General features: G+C 38.1%; 1 protein-coding gene across 3 annotated transcripts in view; it reads right to left on the bottom strand.

Annotated features, from left to right (window-relative positions):
- The window catches only part of GLCCI1 (glucocorticoid induced 1), an 81,386-nt gene extending 66,805 nt beyond the window's left edge, over positions 1-14,581 (bottom strand). For all 3 annotated transcript variants that reach the window (XM_087821180.1, XM_087821178.1, XM_087821179.1), the window contains exon 1: positions 13,641-14,581. In XM_087821180.1, the coding sequence (XP_087677306.1) occupies positions 13,641-14,100 (460 nt within the window). In that variant the 5' untranslated portion in view covers positions 14,101-14,581. The remainder of the gene's footprint in view (positions 1-13,640) is intronic.
- Between the last annotated feature and the right edge of the window lie 9,117 nt (positions 14,582-23,698).

The following is a 23,698-nucleotide window of genomic DNA, read 5'->3' as shown; positions in this document are numbered from 1 at the left end:
CTGAAAGTATTAACCAAGGCTTTCATAGTGCCAATGAGAAAATAAAAGAAACCATTCAACTCCATTTCTGTACCAAGTCTCTGAGTTTAAACTTAAATCATTCGATACTCATCTTGATAACTGTACTCTAATTGTATCTTTTTACATATGAATAATTAAAACACATGACCCAAATTTTAAATTATATAGGGTAAAATTTATTAACAAATTATTGTTTTTTATCCAAAGCACAAAAAAATATACTAAACCATTTTTTCAAAATATGTTAACTTATGGAGCATGATATATATGTTCTCTCTGTGAAACACAGGCTGAATACACTTTAAATTAAAACTTTTTATACAACAAAACCAACAAGAAAGTAAAGAGTATAAGCAAAACATCCAGACAGTTGTGATAATATTTTAAAATATTGAGATATTTAAACTTGCAGAATGTAAGGATCATGTCTGTTTTAATTTGCATACACAGGTACCACCTATAAAAATACCCACTCCAGTCAGTAGAAAAGCAATAACAACAATTTTCAATGCTTGTTTCAACTCTGAATTTAAATACTAACATAAACCCCTGCTCAAAAAGCACAAAGCTAACTCCAGCAGAGAAAATTATCACATTTGTTAAGAAAATTAAACAGCAGTTAACTGGACTATCATTACAAACTTTGTAAGATGATTCAGAAAAGGAAATTTATATTTAAACTGATTTGTTTGTCCAAACTTTTTTTTTTTTAACCAAATAAAAAACTGCTTGATCAAAGAATTCAACTAAAGACATGCCTCTTGGAAGGTAATATACTTGTAATATTACAAGTAGTAAATTTCCCCATAGTCACAAGCAAGATGTTCAGAATTGTATCTAGTTAGCTGTCAATTGGTTTTATCTTAGTGAGATAAGCAAAATCCCTAATTCACTACCACTTGGCGTATTAAAATTATTTAAAGTATTATAAAAGGATGACCATGAATGTCTACTCTGTATGGAGAAAGCATCAGGAGCCAGTGATAGCTGAGAAAGGAATGTAAACTTTAGGGCCTTCTCTCTTATATACACACATACACACCCATATTGCGCAGTCCCTGGGAATATAGATTACTTGGCCAATTAATTCTTGGTCATTAAGTTTATACAGGAACTTTCAGTTAAATCTAGATAGTATCAGTACACAACTATAAATAAAATAATAATCCGTAGCACGCATCATCTTTCTAGTCTTATTTTGCTGGCTTATTGTTTTGCCCTCCTCATGTCGGGAGGTTTTGTGAAAGTTTTTCATGATGAAAGAAATACTTCTTCATGAAGCTGATTAGAAACAGTTTGCTAGGAAATTATAACTGAAGTAATAACTTCTTTTTGTAAGGATAAAATATTCTGGAAAAAGCCTTGGAATATTTATCTAATTTAAAAGTATACCTTTCCACAAGACGGGGTTCTTTCAATACCAAATTTCTTAGAATCATTAAACTCAGACTAAAAAGGGAATGTAAAAGATGTATTCATGTTTATTTATAACAACTTATGATATTAGTTAATGCTACTAATTGTCACTAAAACATTTTATGCAGCAATTAGAAATTACACTATTCAGTAATGTGTTTTTACAGCCTCAGATAAATCTCAACCTTGTGTAACTGACTTCCTAAAAAGTAAGTAACACTTACTGTAAATAATACTTTGGTAAATTGAATAATTTTACTTGCACGTAAGTTAGACATTCTCTAAAGCAAATAACCACTCCAAAATCTGCTCTACAGTTTAAAATTTTTATATTATAATGAAACACAAATTAATATGTAATGTACTTTCTCCTTTCTTGGAGCCTAGTACAATCATAATCTTTCTGAAAGATTATTAAGACATTTATATTTTTAATTGAAAAATCCACCACCAAGCTTTGAGCATGATGGTTTAAAGTTTCTCTAAATATAACAGCTTCAGAAATTGATTCCATGGAGCCTCACTATACCAAATTCAATTTGAGCATAATTCTGAATGTAACTGAGAAACTCACTCTGCAGAACTGTATCTTCAAAATGTGGATTGTCCTGACATCACCCATCTTCTGCCAATAATGGGTGATGTAAGAACAGTCCACAATAATGTTGTGTGGTAATACCTGGACAGTGGTGCCCTGTATGGCTATTGAAATGAGTAGGACTTGGCTTTTACTAAATATCTACTATTACTTGATATCTTGGTTGAATGTACAATGACTTGTCTTTATTATACTCAGAATTTACTTGTTTTTAATTTTCTACCAAGAAAAGCACCCAGCTCATTTTGTGTGTGAAGGTCTAAATCAGTGTTTTTCCAAGCTCACACATCACCAGGGAATGACAGGCCCTAACTGAGGACAAAAGTCATTAGTTATCTAAACCATTAGGCATTTTAGAAAACAAGCTACACAAGTTAATCTATTAACTTCCATCTTTGTCAGGTATTTATAGGACTGTTCAGTGATTTGAACCCAGCTACATATATAGCTAAAACAGAAATCTCTGTGTAAATTCTATGTAAGGATTTAATAAATATTTACTGTAGGGCCTTCTAAGCACCAGACACAATGCTGGATGCTGGAATGCTAACAATGACAAGGTGCTACTTGGTGAAGTACACACATCCACCAAAACTACCTTGAATACAGAGTTATGGAAACATTAAGATGAGCTGAGATGAAAAATTATAACTAAACTGTTGAAGTCTCTAAAACTGCTGTATTAACTATGGGAATAATACAGTGAGTCTAACCAAAGATTCAGCTACTATACTATATATTTACTTTCTTTTACATTATGAGGCACTTAATTCAAGAATGAAAAATATTTTTAAGTGATCAAAACAAATATTAACAATAATTTATTTCATTACTTTTCCTATGCCTATTTCCTAAAATTCCTGTATACAATTTTAGATGGCTTATTATATGGTTACATTCAGGGACTAAGCTTTTTTCAGCGTTCCATATGCAAGCTAAAAAAAAAAAAAAATCAACCCCCAAAATATGATGCACCTCACATGTTTTTACCATGAGATTCAGTGTAATGCTTATTCCATTACATAGGAATATCTGTATAAAGACATTATTTTTTGACTACATGGTTTAGTATAAAGCAGAACAGGGCAACTGTCTTAAGAGTTAACTAACACAAATGAATAATACTACTAAAGGCTATAATGCTAATAATTATTTAAGGTAAAAACTATGAACAGGTAAAAATTAAAAACAAGTAAATTCTGAGTTTATAATAAAGACAAGTCATTGTATATTCAACCAAGATATCAAGTAACAGAAGATATTTAGTAAAAGCCAAGTCCTTCTCATCTCAATAGCCATACAGGGCACCACTGTCCAGGTATTACCACACATTATTACTACATCGTACTACATTTCTACACAAGAAACCACACCCAACAATAAAATTTAGAATTCTGAAAGGGTGTGTGTGCATGTGTGTGCACAGAGAGAGTGTCAGTGACATCACTCTAAGCTAAACTACAGCAGAATATATGTCCAGGCAGTAATATAGCTTAGACTTAGATATAGGTGCCACAGGATGAAGCTCTCCTAAGCTACATCTAATGAAAGAAAAACACATATAAACAGAGTATTTGGTATTCAAAAAGAACACCAAAAAGCTCAATCTAACTTAGGAAGGTAAACAAAGGAAAATAATAATTCATATATGAAGTCCAAAGCTCAGAAGAAATAGTGGGTCAAATTCTTGGCAGACTAAATGAACTGACCTTGTTGAGAAATACAAATGTGAGTATACCAACTGCACCTGGAATGTGTAGTCTGTGTGGGTCAGAGTTCCTCAGACATAGTAAGGATTCAATAAATATGTATTTTGTGAAAAGGGGGAAAAATCCATTTGTTTTACTCACTAACATACTGCCAACAACTAGTATATAACCTGAAACAAACATTTCTTTAATGAATGAACAGTTATCACTAGAATTACATTAAAGCTACGCTAATCTTTGGCCAAATATAAACCAAAAAGACAAAGGGAACAAATACAATGGACTGAACCAGATGATTTTTAAATAATGGGTCAATCTGGCATATAAAGAATAAATAGGACTTCAGTATAAGTTTTGTAAAGATATCTGATAAAAATACAACAGAATCTTGTAGCTTTTTAAAAAACCTTATTTCTGAGCACAGTCCAACTCCCCAATTTTACAATACTAATGAAACTGCATTTAGCAATGTTTGCTAAACCCTGTTTAGTAAGTACTAGGGACTTAAATAACCCTACTTTAAGCAGGAAAGGGACAGTTGATTCTTTTCAGGGTGATTCATCAGATTATCTCAAACATACTTTAGAAGAACTCTCAAAGACATTACAAGTGTATTTTGTTTAAAGACTACCAGCTAATACATAAATCCATATTCTACTATGACCTTTCTGTACCTTCATGGAAAGATCTCTTCACAGGTTTACATGAGAATAGTAGTTTTTTATGGGTAAGACCTGATGCAATCCTGAGCAACTAAAGCCCTACTAGTTTTTATTCTTCTAAGGTACAACTATTATTTCACTAATTCAATTTAAGAACTGATGTATTCAACTACAAAAGTAACTATAATTACAGCAGAAATGTCATGAGAAACTTCACCTATCACATAGACTCTACAGAGCACTTTCAATATCTTAATAAAAATACCATTTCTCATGTTAGTTATGGAAGGACTCACGCTCCACATTGACTATTAAAGAGCTTATGGCAAGTAAGAATGACACTGAAAAGGGGCCAAAACACCCTGGGAGAGATTATTAAAATGAAGATCAAAATATCTTTTCTACATCACATTGGCAGACCTAGAAAAAGTGAAAGGGCCCAAGCAGATATAAATTGAGAAGATAGTCAACCTTGTTGTTTTGCAATGAGAGTGATATATAAATATCAAAATAAAATAAAATGAAATAAAATATCAAAGGATGCTAAAAGTGAAAAATCAATGTTAGGGTTGAATGGAGCCTTATGATTCATTATTATAAGTGAAAGCTTGTCAAGTGTGAAAATGCAAAAGACCTTACTCTATCTAGATTTTGAAATTTCATGGGAAAGGTAGTTTTTAAAAAATTAAATCTATGTTCTATCTTAACAAAGTGGTAGGTCCTTTGAAGACCAAGGGAAAGGCCTGCTAATGGTGCAATAAGGTTTTGAAGTGCTGTAACATTCTTATGTGCATACCTGAGGCCTGAATCACTGGGAATACTTGCAACTATTTTAAGTTCTGTGGACCCTGGAGTCTAGTCCCATTTAACTTTCTCTTTACCACCACCCCCAAGTTATTTTTGGTCTTTCCATGACTTAACTGTATAAGCAATGGGATAACCCATTGTGCATGCTTTCCTGCCTCATAATTAACTGAGTTCTAAAAGTAACTTTCAGCTCACTTGAAGTCAGGACTTAAGAGAGTTACATGGGCCCTCTGTGCATTCTGCCTGACCTTGGGCAAATTACTTAACTTCTCAAGATGTCATTTCCTTACATGTAAAGAGGGGTCATAAAAGTACTCCATATTGGGTCCCAGTGAAGACAAGGGGCTAATATATATGTTCAATAAGTTATAACTTTATAAAAAATCATCTAGTCTATACAATGCTATCGTAATCAACATGATATGGTACTGGCATAAAAAGACACATAGACCAGGGGTGGGGAACCTTTTTTCCGTCAAGGGCCATTTGGATGTTTATAACATCATTCTCGGGCCACAGAAAATTATCGACTTAAAAATTTGCTATGAAAAAAGCTCCTAGGCTTATTGAATTTCAAGTCCTGCTTGCAGGTGCCTTGGCAGGGCCAGACCAAATGACTTCGCAGGCCGCATAGGGCCCACGGGCCAGACGTTTCCCACTTCTGACATAGATCAGTGGAACAGAATAAAGAGCCTAGAAATAAACCCACACATATACATTCAACTAATTTTTGACAAAGGTGTCAAGAATATACAATGAGAAAAGGATAGTCTCTTCAATAAACAGTATTGGGAAAACTGGATATATAGATGCAAAAGAATGAAACTGGACCCTTACCTTAAAACCATATACAAAATTAACTTGAAATGGATTAAAGAATTAAATGTATGACCTGAAAAAATAAAATTCCTTGAACAAAATATAGGGAAAAAACTTCTTGGTAATGATCTTGGAGTGACATTTTGGATATGACACCAAAAGCACAAGCAACAAAAGCAAAAAGAAACAAGTGGATTATATCAAGCTAGAAAGTGCTACACAGCAGAAACAATCAATAAAAGGAAAAGGCAAGCTATGGAATGGGAGGAAATATATGCAAACCATACATCTAGTAAGGGGTTAATATAAAAAAATATAAGAAGCACATACAACTCAAGAGCAATAAAACAACCCAAATGAAAGTGGGCAAAAGATCTGAATAAACACTTTCTCAAAGAAGACATATAAATGGTCAACAGTACATGAAAGGTGCTCAGAATCACTAATCAATAGGGAAATGCAAGATAAAACCATAAAAAGATACCACCTTCCACACGTTAGAGTGGCTATTATTAAAAAGACAACAAAAGTGCTGGCAAGGATGTGGAGAAAAGGTAACCCTGTACACTGTTGTTGGAAATGTAAATTGGTGGGAGTGGAAAACAGTACGAAGGAGGTTCCTCAAAAACTTAAAAATAGAACTAAAATACGATCCAGCAATCCCACTTCTGGGTATATATCCAAAGGAAATGAAATGAGTATCTTGAAGAGATAAGTTAAGTTGTGGGGATCTAATGTACAGCATGGTGATTATAGATAATAATACTGTGTTATATACTTGAAATTTACTAAGAGTAGATTGTAAGGGTTCTCATCACACACCATGAAAAACAGTACTGTGTGAAGTGACTTGTGTGTTAATTAGCCTGATTATGGTAATCATTTCACAATTTATATGTATATCAAATCATCACATTATATACCTTAAATATACACTTCTGTCAATTATATCTCAGTAAAGCTGAGTGAGGAACGTCAAAAAAAATTACTTTTGTAAATCATACAAAATGATTGTAAAATAATATTAAATGCTTGTATAATTTTAGAAAATGTTTCATCAAATAGTTAATTTTTTAGTAATGTAAGTTAAAATTAGCTATACAGATTATTCAGAAAAGCTCTCCCTGTAGTCATACTGGCTAAACAAGGGGCTATTACTGTCAGTAGTTGATAGGCATTTATTTGATCTTTAGAAACATTAGGCAGCAAGTTGTAGCAGTTTTTACGTTCTTGTTATGAAACGCATTCAGATGTTTAATTCTAATAACTGGAAGACAATTTTGGACACTAGCCTTGCCATGCAATAATGGGTTTCATTAGTTTCTTTAATCCTTATTTATGGTGAACCATCCTTAAGGTACACCATGGTGGCACTTCATTAAGTCACAAACATACAGAGTTCAAACCCACAAATTCAGTGATAACTGTTAGCTCTTGGGAAGCCTGAATTAAATCAGCACCAGTTGCTGGGACACTCACTTGAGACCAGTTTCTGCTTGGTGAATGATTCTTGAATCGTTCATCAGTTTACCACCATGTATAACTATCTTTTAATATTCATGGAGAAAGGTACTTCTGCTCACCATAACATGACCCAAGGACAGCACAGACTGTACATGTAAGGAAGGCCAAACACAATCAAGTTCATATTCTTGAGCCCTCAGAAACAAGGATTACTCTTTTGTTCTCTCTCTCTCTCTCTCTCTCTCTCCCTCTCTCTCTCTCTCTCTCTCTCTCTCACACACACACACACACACACACACACACTCTTTTATGTAAGAAACAAATGGAGAAATATGACCAATCCATCCATTTTCTATTTCAGTTACATTCAACATTCTAGGTCTTACATTTTTAGACATTCTGAAAATGTCAATGCATATCCCAGCACAGTGTAATAGTGCTGTGGAAACAATAGAAAACGCTGTTCTTTAGCAATTTTTAGCTCAGAAATCATGACTGTTCACCAACAGGATAGTCTTGTAAACAGTGGATCTGAAATGAGAAGATTTGTGTTGCAAATCCACTTTCCTGATAAATGAAAGTATACACTGCCTTGTATATAGTAAGCATGCAAATGCTTTCTTTCCACCTACAACTAGAAGCACAGAGTAATACAGGGGAAGTTACTCAGGTATTCCTGAACTTGCCTGAGTATTTGCCTCACTAGTATTAACTTGAGGTAAACAACACTGCTTAACAGTATCTGCCGTATTTGTTTCTACTGAAATGAAATAGAAAAGTATTTTTCCACAACTTGTTTATGGCATAAGTAAAATCCTTATTTTCTTCATAACTACTACTAACCCATTATAGTTTGTTTTGCAGAATAAACATAAATCTTATCTTTCTAGAATCAGCTGGATAATGCGTGGAGTCATGGTCAGTTCAGGGGGTTCAGATGAGGGGTAGAGGGAAAGAGAGGTGGCTTCTGGCTCTTCCATCAGTTCCTCAGGCTTTCTATATCAATAGATGAGTAGTGTTCTCTCTTTCCTCCACTTACTTTTGGCAAACTCAGTTTGAGACTATCAGATACATAAGCTCAACCTCTTGTACAAATAAACGGCTTATCAGCCGGGGCCAAAATTATATATTGAAGACAAAAGACAACAGCACCAGACACAGACCTAGGACAGGTGCTGTGGAAAAGCCTATCATGGTGGTGTCTGGGAATTTTAAGCTCTGGAGAAAAGACTGAACTAAAATTAGGAATAACAAAGTCATTCCTATATACTCCTTAGCAGATGTGAAAGTTTTAGTTACATGGGAAAGTTCTGGTAAAATAGGTTTTTAAAATTTTTAAATTCAAGATTTAAGTAAAAACCTCTCCAGTTAGCCATGGGTGAACATTGCCATTTATTTCCATTGTTATTCACTGTCATGGAGACCAATTATTCCTTTGTTGTCTAATTCACATTTAGTCTGCATCATCACAAAACAAAAATCACAAGGATGCCATTACCGGAAACTTCAACATTTCCCCAATATATAAATCCTAATTTGCATTAAATCCTTGAAGAAATGTACACTGCAGTAAATGAGATGTCCTTCCATAAAAAGTACTTTAAATGATGAAATAATTTTTAGTTCAATATATACATACAAAACTTTACATAGAGCTAAACTGACCTAGGTGCTTTAATACACCATAGGTACATGATATTCAATATATTTAGGGTAATAGTTATTTGAAAGGAATATAATCTTTGAACATAAGACAGTAGTTTAAGAATAACCTCTATAAATTCACTATTTTGTTATTCACCCACTGATCTAGAAATTTTATGCACTATAATTGATGAGGAAAATTAGATACGTAAATAATGAATGTTGTTGATACTCAGTGTAGTTCTCAAAAGCTGAAAACCTTTCCTGAAAATGAGTATTTGAAACTATCACTTCAGGAAAAAACACAGCCAAAACTTTCCTATTTTCACTCTAGTATCGGAAAGCTTTGAAACAAGTTCCTCTAAGTAATCTAAGAAAATTAATTTTAAAAAGAGAGGACAGGAGAAGAACCTTAATTTCCAAGAATATCCACCTGATAAGTAACTTTACAGGAAGAGAATATCTGAGTATCTTTTAAAAGTTAGAGAAAAAAGTAATTTAAAATGTTGGCATTCCACAAACTAAGCACAGCATAAAATGACTCATAAAAGGAAATTTAATGAAGACATAAAAAACTGAAAGCAAATTAATTGATTAAAACACACGGACACACACACATTGCATGCAGTCATTCAACATTATATGCTGGTTGGCTTTATACTTTCTTTTAAAATATAATCGTAACTTCTTAATGTATAAGACAATAAGGCCCTCAAGATGCTCATGAAGTATTCTAATCAAATTTCACTCTAGAGTTAGTAATCTGCTAAGAGTACTAGGCCTAAATAAATCTGTTATGCTAAATCAGAAATCAACACATGCTATTTTCCATAGCAGCAGCTATATAAATTACAAGCTTTTCCATGTTTTTGTTAACTAGATTTGGTACACTTAAAAATAAGCAGTACTCTTCATCCAGAGTACTCCAATACAAATGTTTTTATACCTTTTAGAATTTATAATTCATTCTAATGCACAATCTTTACAAAAACTATCAGAGGATTTGCAATTGCTGCCTACTACCATGTATAGTAAAAATTTTATTTGTTCTGTTTTTAAATCCATAGGTTTTGCTGTATGAGGTTTCAGAAAGAAGCAACTTTTCTTTTGGTTGTCACTGATGAGGTTAGCTTAAAGATAAATAATTTTAACACTACATCCTGTTATATTCTCATTTGTTGTTCTATTTATCTCAAAGGTAGACTTTATGTATTACCATTACAAAAAATAACTATTTGCATAAGACTTTATGATTTTACATCTATTACAAACACATCACAGGGAGCCTGAGGATGCATTCAGTAGCTTGTCATTCACCACTTCAAGACCCTTCAGAACCAAACAAGGGGAGGGTGACATTTTGCTAATGGCAGAAGTAAAGAGATGAATATAAATAACAAACCTTGAAGGCTTAAAAATACAAAAGAAATTTTAAAAATACAAAAATATGATCCACATGCATAAACAAGATAGTTTCAATTTGTAAAACTCCATGTCCTCTCTTTAGAAGCAAGGTATGTTTGGAGATTTATGTAACTATTATAATACCCATTTAAATTGCCTAAAACTGCTACAAAAATAAAGGAAATTACCATCTTCTTCGTCTTGCTGGATTTTATAAAATAGTATCATATTAAAATTGAATGCACTTATTTAAAGAATTCAGCTCTTCCTTAGCCTTGTAAAATAGTCTAAGTACCATTTTTTATTACTCTAGCCATAACCCTATAAATATGCATATTAAGAATGTTTAAGAGGGAGATAATAATGAGCTAACATGTTTAGAAATTATGTTGTTTCATATTTTTCCTGGTAAAGCAATTCCAAAGAAAATTATTTAAAGCTATATTTTCTTTCATAACCACCAGTCCAGATTAAAAATACTGAATGCTCAGTTATGTCACCTCTAGTTCAAATGCTCATAGCACTTAAAGCTTTTTGTAAACATTACGCCTCTATAGTAAATACATATTGGGCCACCATCTACTTAATTTAACATTTTTAAATGTAGTTTCATACCCAGCATAACACCGTCTACACACACACACACACACACACACACACACACGCAGAGCAGTGTGCAGAAAAGGATGGAGGTGGAGAGCAAGAAATGGAGAACGTTGTTGTTTTTCATTCATGCAGTATAGTGATGTCAGTGTCTGCAGCAGCAGAGGCACCGGCAGGAGCCTTGACCTGTGGAGACTAAAATCCACTGAAGTCAGAACCTTGCAGAATTCAAAAGAAACTGAGTAGATAATCGTTTGAAAATTGTTCGACTGTTCATAGTAAGGATTTTAAATGGCTAAGTAAACAGAACAGTTGTACAGTTTTAATTTGGGTAGCTCTCTAGCCAGGCGAAATGTGGATAAGTAACATAAAGGTAAGATAATTAGGAGACTGGGGGCAGACTAGTCTGCATTCAAAATCACTTCAATGTAAGAAACTGACAAAACCACCTGGTGTTATAAACAGCACAAAAGTCTCTCCCATTCCCAGTACAAGCTCTCTGATGATGCAAATCTGTCTACCACACAACCAGACTCAGAAGTGTTTTCATCATGATTGCATTAAAATTGCATTAAACTGGGATGTGCCATACTACAACAAAGAGGATAGTTTAAACCTGATCACAAATTTCATTAAAACTGCTTGATGATGGGGCATGTAATTCCTAAGCAATTAAAGCTTTTGAAGGATGCAGAAAAACAAGTTGTACTATGATCTGTTGTAAGATGTTAGTGTTTATCAACAAAAGAGGAGGAGGTGCTAGATGGCCATTATATTGTTGTAGCAATTGCCGAAACTACTCTTACTCTGCCCACAAAACCCTCTGTACACAATTTGTCTGGAATGCTTATTTTATGGCTCTTGTATTAGTACCTAAAAGAAAATCCCAAAACTCAATCTATGTACTGTTGAAGCTAAATCACTCAAAATTTTATGTAACTGATGCCTTCTTTTCATTCTGTTACCTCTCATTTCATATAGCTCTAGAAAATGTGCAAGAGAGTTGCATATGGCATTAATCTGTTAGAAAATGGTGGCCTTTTCTATAAAATACAGCTAAAGATGTATGCTCAGTGGTGGTCATTATTAGGGAGATCACGTTGTTTTCATTCATTCATTCAGGATTTGCAGGAGGATGTCAGTTTCTGCAGCAGCTGGCCTGACCTGGGGGAGGAGTGGGGGGAGCAAATTCCTCCTGGTGCATACAGATTACAGGATGTATTTCTCCGTGCTCATGTACACATACCGGTGCACTACATCCTACCTTGCCTCAAGTGGTCTGAACAAGTGCCTTAGCAACATGTTAATTACAGGTCAGAAATATTAAAACCAAAACAAATCTGTAATCTATCATAACACAATCACTTTCTCCAAATCTAAGACCTTCATCAAGAAAACTCCATTTAAAAAATTCCACATACCACATAAACACTGCACAGAGAGCTCCACAGTACTTCCCTTCCAAGCAGATTTTCCACTTAGTATGATCTATTCTCTCCACAATGCAGCAGCAGCGGCGGCGGCGGCGGCAGCATCTGTAGCTCTAGCCTGGTATCTAACAATATTAGCTGCTCTACTCTCCCTTATGAGCTTTAAGTCCCTGTTTTGGCTAATCTTCCTTTTCTCCCCGAGGACTCGACTAGATCATGCCCTGTGTCCCTAGACATACAACAAAACCAAACTAAAACAGAAACCCTTAAGGGGAGCCGACAGCGTCCACCAACTCACCATTACCTTTGACACCCAACAAAAAAGAAACTTGAGATCCTTTAACAGCTCAACTGGACTGTTAAGTGTACTTAAAAATGGAAGGAAAAAGTGAGCACACTTCACAAACAGGTCTTTAAAATTTTACCATGAAAATGCTGAATTGGGCATAAACTGTTCCCAGGGAAGTACTGCTCTGATGCATATGACTATATAGAGACGGGGCGAGGGGGGAGCGCGGGGGGGGGGGTGTAAAACAAAACACTATACGCTTCAATTGCACACCCCAAACTGTCCCTTCGACACATCCTTACGACAAATATCCTTACATCACAACTAATGCCACCACTCCTTCAAAAAAAAAAAAAGGAAAAAAAGAAGAAAGAATGATCCCGGTAGTCACAGACATTAGGAACTTTGAAGGAACGCACAAAGAGGCTGCTGGAGAGTTTGTGTGCGTGTGTAAGTGTTTCGCCCAACTCCTCCTTCCCCGCTACAAACAGCAAACACCTGAGTAAGCTAATCAGCTCCTTGAACTGAAAAACCTTTCCACGCAGGTGAGTGATGGGTGATAAAATCTGAGGGGCGGCAGGAGGGTCAAATAAAAGTTGCTTCGCAGTTCGCTCCTCCAAGCCCTGCAGCGACCGCGGAGGGTGAGGTTCCCAAAGCCACTTTCACACCTTCGATAAGGCACTAGCATAGAGAAGCCCGGAGAGGCTGAAGTTTCCGCGGAGGGCACCGTCGGGGAGACGCAGCCCGGGAGGACGGAAGGGTTGGGCTCGCTACCTCTGCACACGGGCGAGCCGGGGCTCCTTCTCTCAGGTGAGTTGCTCCTCCGGTGGCTCTCGGGGGACCGTCTCGGGCGGCCCTTGGCTCGCGGCGCCTGCTCGGTCTGGGCCCCGGCCGGCGGCGGCGTCGGGCTGGACGGGCTGGGGCCGCGGGCCGCGCCGGGCCCCGGGAGGCTGCCCAGCGAGGCGGCGGCGGCGGCGGCGGCGGCGGCGGGCGGGCGCGTGGGACTGTGCTGGCTGCCCCGCAGGAGCTGATAGGGAACCGTGGCGCGGATGGGCTGCAGCAGCCGGCCGGCTCCCGCAGCCGGGGCGCAGCCCACGCCGCCGCCCGCACCGTTCCCACTCCCGGCGGCGGGGGCGGCGGGCGGCGAGCCCGCGGTGCTGCGCCGCATCCTCTGCGGCGGGGGATGAGGGGTCTGGGAGGAACTGGAGGAGGAGGAGGAGGAGGCGGTGGACATGGTGGCTCCCGCGGGCCCTGGACGACGCCAGCCGACACGGAGGAGCGGAGCGGGAGGCGCACGAGCGTGTGGGAGCCGGCGCGATAGTGCGTGCGAGTGTGTGAGGAGGAGGGGCGGGGGTATCGGGGAGGGGGAGGAGTCTCCGGGCTCCCCCTTCCCTACGCGCACCCCCACCGCCTTGGCGAGGGGGAGGGGAAGGCTGAGAAAACAAACGTCCAACGGCCCCAACCGCCCGGTCAGGCTCGGTGTGGCGGTCACGGCCGGGGCCTCGAGGAGCCTGCAGCCGCCGCCGCCCGGGGCATCGCGCTGACAGGGGCGAGAGGCAACCGTCCGGATCGCGCAGCCCCGGGGGCCGCTCGCAGCTGCACGCTCCGGAGAGCCCCGCAGCTGCAGGGAGGGCCGGGACTTCTGCTTCTGGGGACCGGGTAAGGGGTAAGGGCCTTGAGGGATCTGCTTCTCCGGGGAGCCCGCGCCACCGCCAACGCCACCGCCGCTGCCTCTGCCCGCTCCTCACTCCAAATGGCAACTTATTCCCCCACCCGCACCCCGCCCCCGGCACCGCCTCCCGGTGCTTGGACCCGGCAGCTGCCCCAACGAACATTCCCATTGGCTCCGCCGCGCTCCAGCAGAATTCGAGTGATTGGTTTCAGAATAGGAGTGAGAGGAGCTTCTGCCAATGAAAGTGGTGAGTTCTACTTTGAAGGCGGGGCTTGGGGGGTGGGAGCGTGAGGAGGGGGCTGAACGCGCACGGAGGGGCGTGAGAATTGACAGCCTTTGAGGTGAGAGAGAGACTTTGATTGGGCTGCCCTAGGAAAGCGGGTCCCCGCGTGTGCGCGCGCCCCGGCACCCACAGACACGCGCAAGCCTCGGAAGCAGGTTGCGAGGACTCCACCCTCCCGGAGCCGACTGTACAACTTGAGACAGAGGACACTTAAGGCAAACTTTACTATGCAAGTACACCTGTTCTGGTAGGATGTTTTGGAGTTGGAACCAGAAGAATCCATTTTTTCCCCTCCAATTAGTAATCTGAGCTTTCGTGGCGAGTTGACTAATTGATAAAAAAAAAAAAAAAAAAGCAGTTTCTGGATGCTGGGTTGATGCAGTTTCTTGAACAATGGGCTGATACTTCCACAGCCTATCCTAGCATTTGTAGTTATGCAGTGAAATGAGATAATCAAATCTTATGTTCCAAGACAATAACTCTGAATTGCAGGGGTTAACAAGGAATTGTACATCATTACATCATCAGTTAGATATATTAATGGAGGGCACCCTCTTGTCTTTCCCCAGAAGCAGATGGCCTCTTGGGAGAAATAAATACCAGACTTAATGTAACAATGCACTGTGGTAAATTTAGTTTTTATTCTGCGATGAAACTGAAGAGATACAAAGATTTTGGATGACCACGGAGATTTTGGATGACTATCAGAAACCTAAGTTTGCCCTACAATAAACTAAACCAAGGTTTTAAACCTTAAATAAGCAGGAACAATTAATTTAAGGGCCTACATTAGTACCCTTTATTAATCTCCTTGAGATAAAAAAGGAGAAGTGGGAAGTCACATTGGTCTACTCTTGTGTCTGCCCGCACTGACAAGCTTCCTCTGATTTCAGGGACTTTATGCAGGGGTCAGTTTCACTTAGAAGAGCCATCCCTCTCTGCTTCCTTGAGCCCTCAGACCAGAAAACATATTTGGTTCTATAAAAAGTGGATAAAACAAACCTAATATAAATAGTAGAATTGCATCCAATACTTCATCCTGTTAAGACTAGTGATAGCTCCTCACTTTATCACACACTAGAATAATTAACATCTATTGAACATTCACCATTTGTCAGTCACCGTTCTAAGAATGTTTTATGTGTTAACTCATTCAGTCCTCCTATAATCCACAAGTAGACACTGTTATTAGCCCCACTGTGTTCTCAGCTGAGGGACAAAAAAGCGAAATGTCTTGCCTGCTAGTAAGTGGGGAGCTAAGAATCTAACCCAAGTGGACTAACTTGAGTTTGTGGGTAAGCCCTCTGCTCTAGCACATTACAGCTTAAAGCTGTGGAGTACATGTTTGTAGAGTATTTTCAGTAGTCCACAAATTTCATCTATGAGATAAGTTCCCATTAATTCAAAAGAAATTTTACATGTAAAGACAGCCCACTACATATATATATATGTTTTTGCTTTCCAGAATATAATAGCATATTTTAATTATAAACAGAGGAAAGACTTTACTCTTTCAAATTCGGTATAATTGACCTATTGTGTTACTGTTTCCATCTAAAATTAAAGATGCCTCATTAATTAGGGAACTGCATTCTTTCTTGAGGAAGAAGAATGGTAAATGAATTGCTTCTTTCTAATGACTTTTTAAACATATCATGAACAAAAATTTTGACAGATTAAAATAAGTAAAGGTAAAAAAATGCTGATAAATTTCTAAGTTGTTGACCTGATTACAGCATGGTTTCATTATAGAAATCTCTGGCCATTCCTAAATATAAGTGTGGAACAACCTTAACACATTAGGTTACAATAATTCTAAATCTATACTAAGCCACAGTCATAATGATCAATACTTGATTTGGATTTAAAACAGCATACCTGGCCATATTTTAAAGGCTTTCTGTGTTTGTTCAAATATATCATAGTTACCTTAAATCAGACATTTAAAGTGAATCTAAATGACCCATGGAGAACTACAGGGGTGGGCAAAAGTAGGTTTACAGTTCATATGGAAAATAATACAATAATTTATATTGCAATAATTAATAAATAATACAAAAATAAACTCTGTTTCGTGTACTCATGGCTTAGAAGCAGGTGTAGATTGCTAGGCTAGAAGAGCATTGTAACTTAACTGTAAACCTACTTTTGCCAATGACTGTAGTATGATCACAAAATACTATTTTCAGTTACTGCTAAGTCATCATGACCTATTTGGGTGTTCAGCCACTTTCTCCTTGCTAAAGAAATCTTGGTTGTCTCTAATTCTCATGGAATAAGTATTGATTTTCATGTGTAAGGAATTCAGTCTCTAAACAAATCAAAGATGAGCTGAGGGAAACTAAACCCAGTGTCTGCTTTCAAGTGTCCATTTGTTGAGTTCTTACTATTTTATTCTTATTAAGGATCTCCACATGGGATAATAGAAGCTTTAGGAAAGCGTTCTCAGTAAATTGGAAACCCCTTACCTTACAAGGAGGTGTGGATTGCTGGGCTAGAAGAGCATTGTAATACTAGTATGCTAGCTGTGAGATAGATAGGCCCAGTGCAGATTATCTCTGTTGTAACAATCTCTGGGAAGTCTACATAAGGCTTAATATTAGTAAGACCTCTTTACTGTGTTGTCCTGACTAGAAGAAGACAACATTGAAAGCACAATTTGGTGGCATAGGAAATACCTTTGTTCTCAGTAGCCCATGCCTTGTCTGTGGGACAAGAATCCTACATTAGCTAATCTCAGGTAGAATTATATCATACATCTTAGTTCATAAATGGTAATGGACTATATTTTAGGTTTAAGTGAACACTTGGAATCATTCACTGCATATGATTAATAGGCATCCCCCTATGAAGAGAGAATGAGATAAAGAACTCTCAGGCCTACAAAGCTTCTAAAATGTCTCTCTCCCAGTTTCAGGTTTGCCAGGCTGTTCATCCAACGCCCATCCAAATCTAAGAGGCAGGCAGGCTGTCAGTATTAGCAATGAGGTCATGGCTGAGGGAGAACACTAAACAGATCTGCACTGATGTTCATCTTAAGCTGATTAAGCTCTCGTGTAGGTGGATTCTTTATAGCAACAACAAAAAAAAGCCTTGCCTGAATTTTTGTCCCTGGCAGATGCTTACAGTAAAACTTCTTACTGCTTGTGACAGCCTACGTGCACCTTTGCACTAGGTGTTCCTTTTGCCTGAAAGGGTCTTGCCCCAGATATCCACGTGGCTTTCTCAGTTCTATCAAGTCTTTACTCAGATGTAACCAGCTTCACAATGACAGCTTTTCTGAAAACCCTTTTTAAAACTGCAAGCACCCTCTAGGCGTTCTCTACTCTCTATCCGCCTGTATTTTTCCAGAGCACCTATCACCATGCAACATATTATATATTATAATTATTTTTGTTCTGTTTGTCCAAAATATAAGGACCATGAAGGTAAGACTGACTTTTTACCTGTTTTATAATTGCTGAAGCCTCCACTACAGTGCTCAGTACATGGTAGTCAATCAATATTTGCTCAATGCTGCTGAAAGAGTAGCAAATTCTATCCAGTCCTTGTCTCATGAACTAAAACTGCCTTTTGTCAGAAAAAAAAAGAAAACAAAGATAATAGGTATATTTCCACTGCAAAGGCATAGCCACACAGCAGAAAAAATGTTCCATGTGGCTACTGTAAACCATACAGATACCTGCACTGGGGCTGGCATTCAAAAAGAAAGCTTATCTTGTATTAATCGTCTTTATATCTGCAAAGCAAAAAATATTAGTCTTTGGAGGCTCATCAGAGGTTGAAAATGGAAAATAAAATTGGTAATGAAAAAAAAGGCAGTTGAAATTTTCAGAAAAAAAACAAAAGACAAAAAACCACCTGAAATTGACAGAGAAGGGCAGTTGAGAAGGATCAGTTGGGGAGTGACATCTGCTGATTTGTAGTTAGCTCCATCTCACTGGTATGAACAGCTATTCTCAAGAGGCCTGTATAAAGGAACTGAAAAAAATTATATTTAATTAAGTAGAAAGGGGACATTTCATGTAAATAATAAAAATTTTGCTTTCTTTCCCGCCAGATTTATTGAGGTGTAATTGAGATAAGATTGTGTAAGTTTAAGGTATATAATGTAATGGTTTGATATAGTGTATAGTGCAAAATGATTAACACAGTAAAGTTGGTTCACACATCTATCATCTCACATAGTTAAAAAAAATTTTGTGGTGAGAACTTTTAAAACTATTCTCTTTGCAACTTTCAAATATACAACACAGTATTGTTAGCTACAGTCACCATGATGTAGATTATATCTCCAGAATTTATTCAGCTTATAATTGGAAGTTTGTACCTTTTGACCACCCTCACACATTTACCCATTCCTACCTGCCTGCCCCACTTTAACCACCAATCATCTGTTTCTATGAGTTTGGGTTTTTTTTAGATTCCACATATAAGTGAGATCATATAGTATTTGTCTTTCTCCATCTGACTTATTTCACTTAGCATAATGGTCTCAAGATTCATCCGTGTTATCACAAATGGCAGGATTTCTTTTTCGTGGCTGAATAATATTCCATTGTATATATTTCCCATATTTTCTTTATCCATTTATCCATTGATGGTCATTTAGGTTATTAACGTGTTTGGCTATTATAAATAATGCTGCAGTGAACATGGCTGTGCCGATATCTCTTCAAGGTATTGATCTCCTTTCCTTTGAATATATACCTCAAGTGGAATTGCTGGCCCATATAGTAGTTCTATTTTTAATTTCTTGAAGACCCTCCATATTTTTCTCCATAGTGGCTGCACCAATTTACATTCCCACCAACAGTGTGTTAAGGGTTGCTTTTTCTCCGTATTCTCACCAGCACATGTTATTTCTTGTCTTTTTGATAATAGCCATTCTAACAAGTGTGAGGTGGTATCTTATTGTGGTTTTGATTTGCATTTCCCTGATGATTAGTGATGCTGAGCACCTTTTCATGTACCTGCTGACTATTTGAATATCTTCTTTGGAAAAAATGTCTATTTGGATCCTTTACCAATTTTAAAATTGGATTGTTTGGGGGTTTTGCTATTGAGTTGTATGAGTTTCTTATATATTTAGGTTATTAACCCTTTATCAGATATGTGCTTTGCAAATATTTCTCCGATCTGTGGATTGCCTTTTGACTTTGTTGGTCATTTCTTTTGCTATGCAGAAGGTTTTTTAGTTTGATACAGTTCCACTGGTTTATTTTCGCTTTTGGTTTCTTGTGCTTTGAGCATTATATCCACAGAATTTTTGTGAAGACCAATGTCAAGGAGCCTTTCCCATGATTTTTTCTCACAGAAGTTCAGAAGAAGCAATAGAAGTAGAGGGTGATTTCTTTTTAACTGGTAATATTAAAAGAGTAAATATGCAATTATTTCTACAAGGATAGAAAGCAGTGATGAGGACCACAAGTTTTTCAGCTTCCATCTCCATAGCAATTCCTGTTGCCAGCTGTGATGCCAGGGGCATATCCCCTAAGCTGATACATAAGTAGACTTTTATCATTTAACTGAAAGACTGTATTGTGCAAAGCCAACGCATTCAGAGGCAAAAGATGTGGGGACAAAAGCACTGCAAGTATTCTAACTCTTTCCATGCTGTGATATTCCACTTGTGTTAGTTCCAAACATGATGTCAACAGTACATGAGAGCAGTAGTAGTCCTATGAAGAGAGTATGCTTGATTATCATGGTGTTATTTTTTAAATGAGAGTTCAGAGTGATTAAATATGTCTTGTATTAATTTCCTCTTATGTGGTTGAATTTTACTTTTTGCTATGTGTGTTGAGGGACAGCTGTTAAAGGGCAGACAATTCATCACCAGTGCTTGACTAGAGAAGTTTCTTTTTATTTTAAACTTTTTGTGGCACACAATTTTCAGTGTTCTACTCAGCATCTTATTGAAAAGGTCCATAGTAATACATCTAATAGGCCTATATGAGAGTTTAATAGCAACAGTACTACTAGTATCAGGCCTTAGTGAACTTCACATAAGTTACTTATTAAATGTCTTCATAGTGGCCCTAGCCAATTTTGCTCAGTGGTTACAGCAAATCGATGTGTGTCTCTCACCTTGATGTTTTTCTCTCTCTCCCTCCCTTCCACTCTCTGAAAAGCAATGGAAAAAATATCCTCGGGTGAAGATTAAGAATTAATAATGATAATAAATGCCTTTATAGCGTACACTGTTGTATACTTTGTAAGGCATACTTGCTCTCACACTTTTGTAAATTGTAGTTTATCAGATGCAACGAGATATGCCTACAAAAGTAAAAAACCGTGTCTAAACATATGTCATTCATAGGAGAGATGCAAACAAAGTAATGTGGAAGTGATGCGAGGGAAAGGTAGGTTTTGAGAAAGTGCTTCAAGAAGCGAATGAAGAAGTTTGTCAGTAGGAATACAGGATATGTTAGGAGATGATCCAAGAGCCTGCCTTGACCTATGGTTAATGGGAGATAAGTCTTGGTCTGTTGATGACAGGTCGTGGAGAATGCTAGGCAAAATTTTCAGTTTGTTGAGTGTGCAGTGAGAAGCTGCTGAAGATTCTTGAGTGGGTGGAGAGAACATGAGTGCAGCTGTGCTTTATGAAGATTAATGCAAGAATAGTTTACAAGCCTGGCCGGGCGTGGCTCAGTGGTTGAGCATCAACCTAGGATCCAGGAGATCGCAGTCGGATTCCTGGTGAAGGCACAAGCCTGGGTTACAGGCTCGATCCTCAGGAGGGGATGTGCAGGAGGCAGCCGATCAATGACTCTTATCATTGATGTTTCTATCTCTCTTCCTCTTTCTTCCTCTCTCTGAAATCAATAAAATATATTAAAATAATAATAATAAAAGAATAGTTTACAACCTGTATTAGAGGCTGCAAACGGGAGGATGATTTATTGGGCTTTGAGAATAGTCCACATGAGTTTAGGTAACAAGAGTGAAGGGAATGACAGAGGACATGGAGAGGAGGAAAAGACGTGAGTGACCCTCTTTCTCGGCTGATGAACCTGAAAGCAGGGGGTTGGGCAACTCTGAAGCTTCACTACCCTGAGAGGATAGTGGTGGCTTTAACAGGAACAGGGCAGCCAAGAGAAGGAGTGGGTTTGGGAGAAGATAATAAATAAAATGACTAGAGGATATTTAAGTGGAGGCAGGATTTTTTCCTTTGTTTTATCCAGATATAATTGACATGTAGCACAGTATATGTTTAAGGTATACAGCATAAAGACTTGACTGACATTTAATGTGAAATGATTATTACCACAGTAAGTTTAGTTAACATCCCTAATCTCATATAGATACAAGAAAAAAAAGGAAAAAATCTTTTGGAGGCATTTTTAAAATGACAGTGAAGTTGAGAAGAGCAGAGAGATGGATTTTGGGGCTATCCTTGTAAATATGGTAATTGAAGCCCTGGGCACAAATGAAGTTGACAAGGGAGAAAATTATAGAAATAAAGGAAAAGGGGATCAAAGGGGAAAAAATTGAGAAATTATACATTATTAGGGGAGGGAAGAGTTAAAATAAACTAGAAAAGAAGGCCAAAGGGAAGCACTCCTTAGTTAAATAGAGTTTGGCATCTCAGAAGATAAGCTTGGTAGATACCTTATGGGGTACCTGGCAGCTCATGCCCCCCTTCTCTAAGATCTTCCCCCAGCACACAGATGGCTTGGGCCTGACAGCAATGTTTGTACAAAATAATCTTGTTCCTCTGGCCATGTTGGTTTGACCTGAGTTCCACAACTGACGAAAGGTGGACCAATCAAATTTCTCCTCTGGGAATTTGGAATTAAGAAATAAAATATATTTCTATTAAGGACATGACCTAGTGTATGGTGGGGTGGCCATCCTCTGTCACAGGCACAGAGAGGCACAGGAAGCCTGCCTTCTGAGAGAAAAGAATGACGTGACTTGCAGGAAATAGAAATGAGACCAGGTGACAGGGAGGTGGGGAGAGGGACTATTTTATGTCTTCTCCTTTTCCTTCAATCCTCTATAACCATCCCCATGCCTGCCTACCCCTGATACAGCCTCATTATATTTATTCCTACCAAGAAATTTACTAATCTTCCTCTCTTACCTTCTCAGGGACTTCATTTCTTCAGTTATTCCTCCTTGTTCATCATCAAATTTATTATTCCCAAGAAGTACGAACGTATCCCGTCCTAACACTGAAAAACAGCAAAGCTAAGATTCTCATGCCGTCCCTTTCCATCTGCAATTCTAAATCTCTGACCTCTTCACAGCAGCACTTCGTTTTAAATTTTCAGTTACATTTGACTTCAATATTATATTAGTTCACATGTACGGTATAGTGGTTTGACATTTACATAACTTACAAAGTGATCCCCCCAATAAGTCGAACACCCACCTAACACCATACGTAGTTATTACAGTATTATTGACTCTATTTCCCTAGGGTGTACTTTACATCCTTGTGACTATTTTGCAGCTGCCAATTTATATCTCTTAATCCCTTCACCTCTTCCACCCATCCCCCCAACGCTCCTCCCACCTGCCAGCCATCAGTTTGTTCTCTGTGTCTTTGATAGAGTTGTCTACAAGTTAACTTGACTTCCTGTTCAATCTCCTCCATTCTGGCTTGCACACCACCATGCCACTGAAAATTGCTAAGCAATGTTGTCAACACCCTCCACATCGCCAGACCCAGTGGATATCCTTTGGACCTCATCCTACCCCAGCTTGTAGTACTTTTTAAGATAGTTGGTCAGGCTCAACTTCTTGATAAAAGTATTTTCTGTTGGAGTCTAGGACACTGCAGTTCCTGGTCTGTCTCCTACTTCAGCCACTGCTGTTCAGTGTCCTTTGGTGGTTTTTCTCCTTTAACTCCCTCTAAAAATTGGGCTG

This window comes from Miniopterus natalensis, chromosome 10, assembly GCF_054644295.1.
Source record: "Miniopterus natalensis isolate mMinNat1 chromosome 10, mMinNat1.hap1, whole genome shotgun sequence".
In the NCBI taxonomy this organism is placed as follows: domain Eukaryota; kingdom Metazoa; phylum Chordata; class Mammalia; order Chiroptera; family Miniopteridae; genus Miniopterus; species Miniopterus natalensis.
This window is presented reverse-complemented; position numbering and strand designations above follow the sequence as displayed.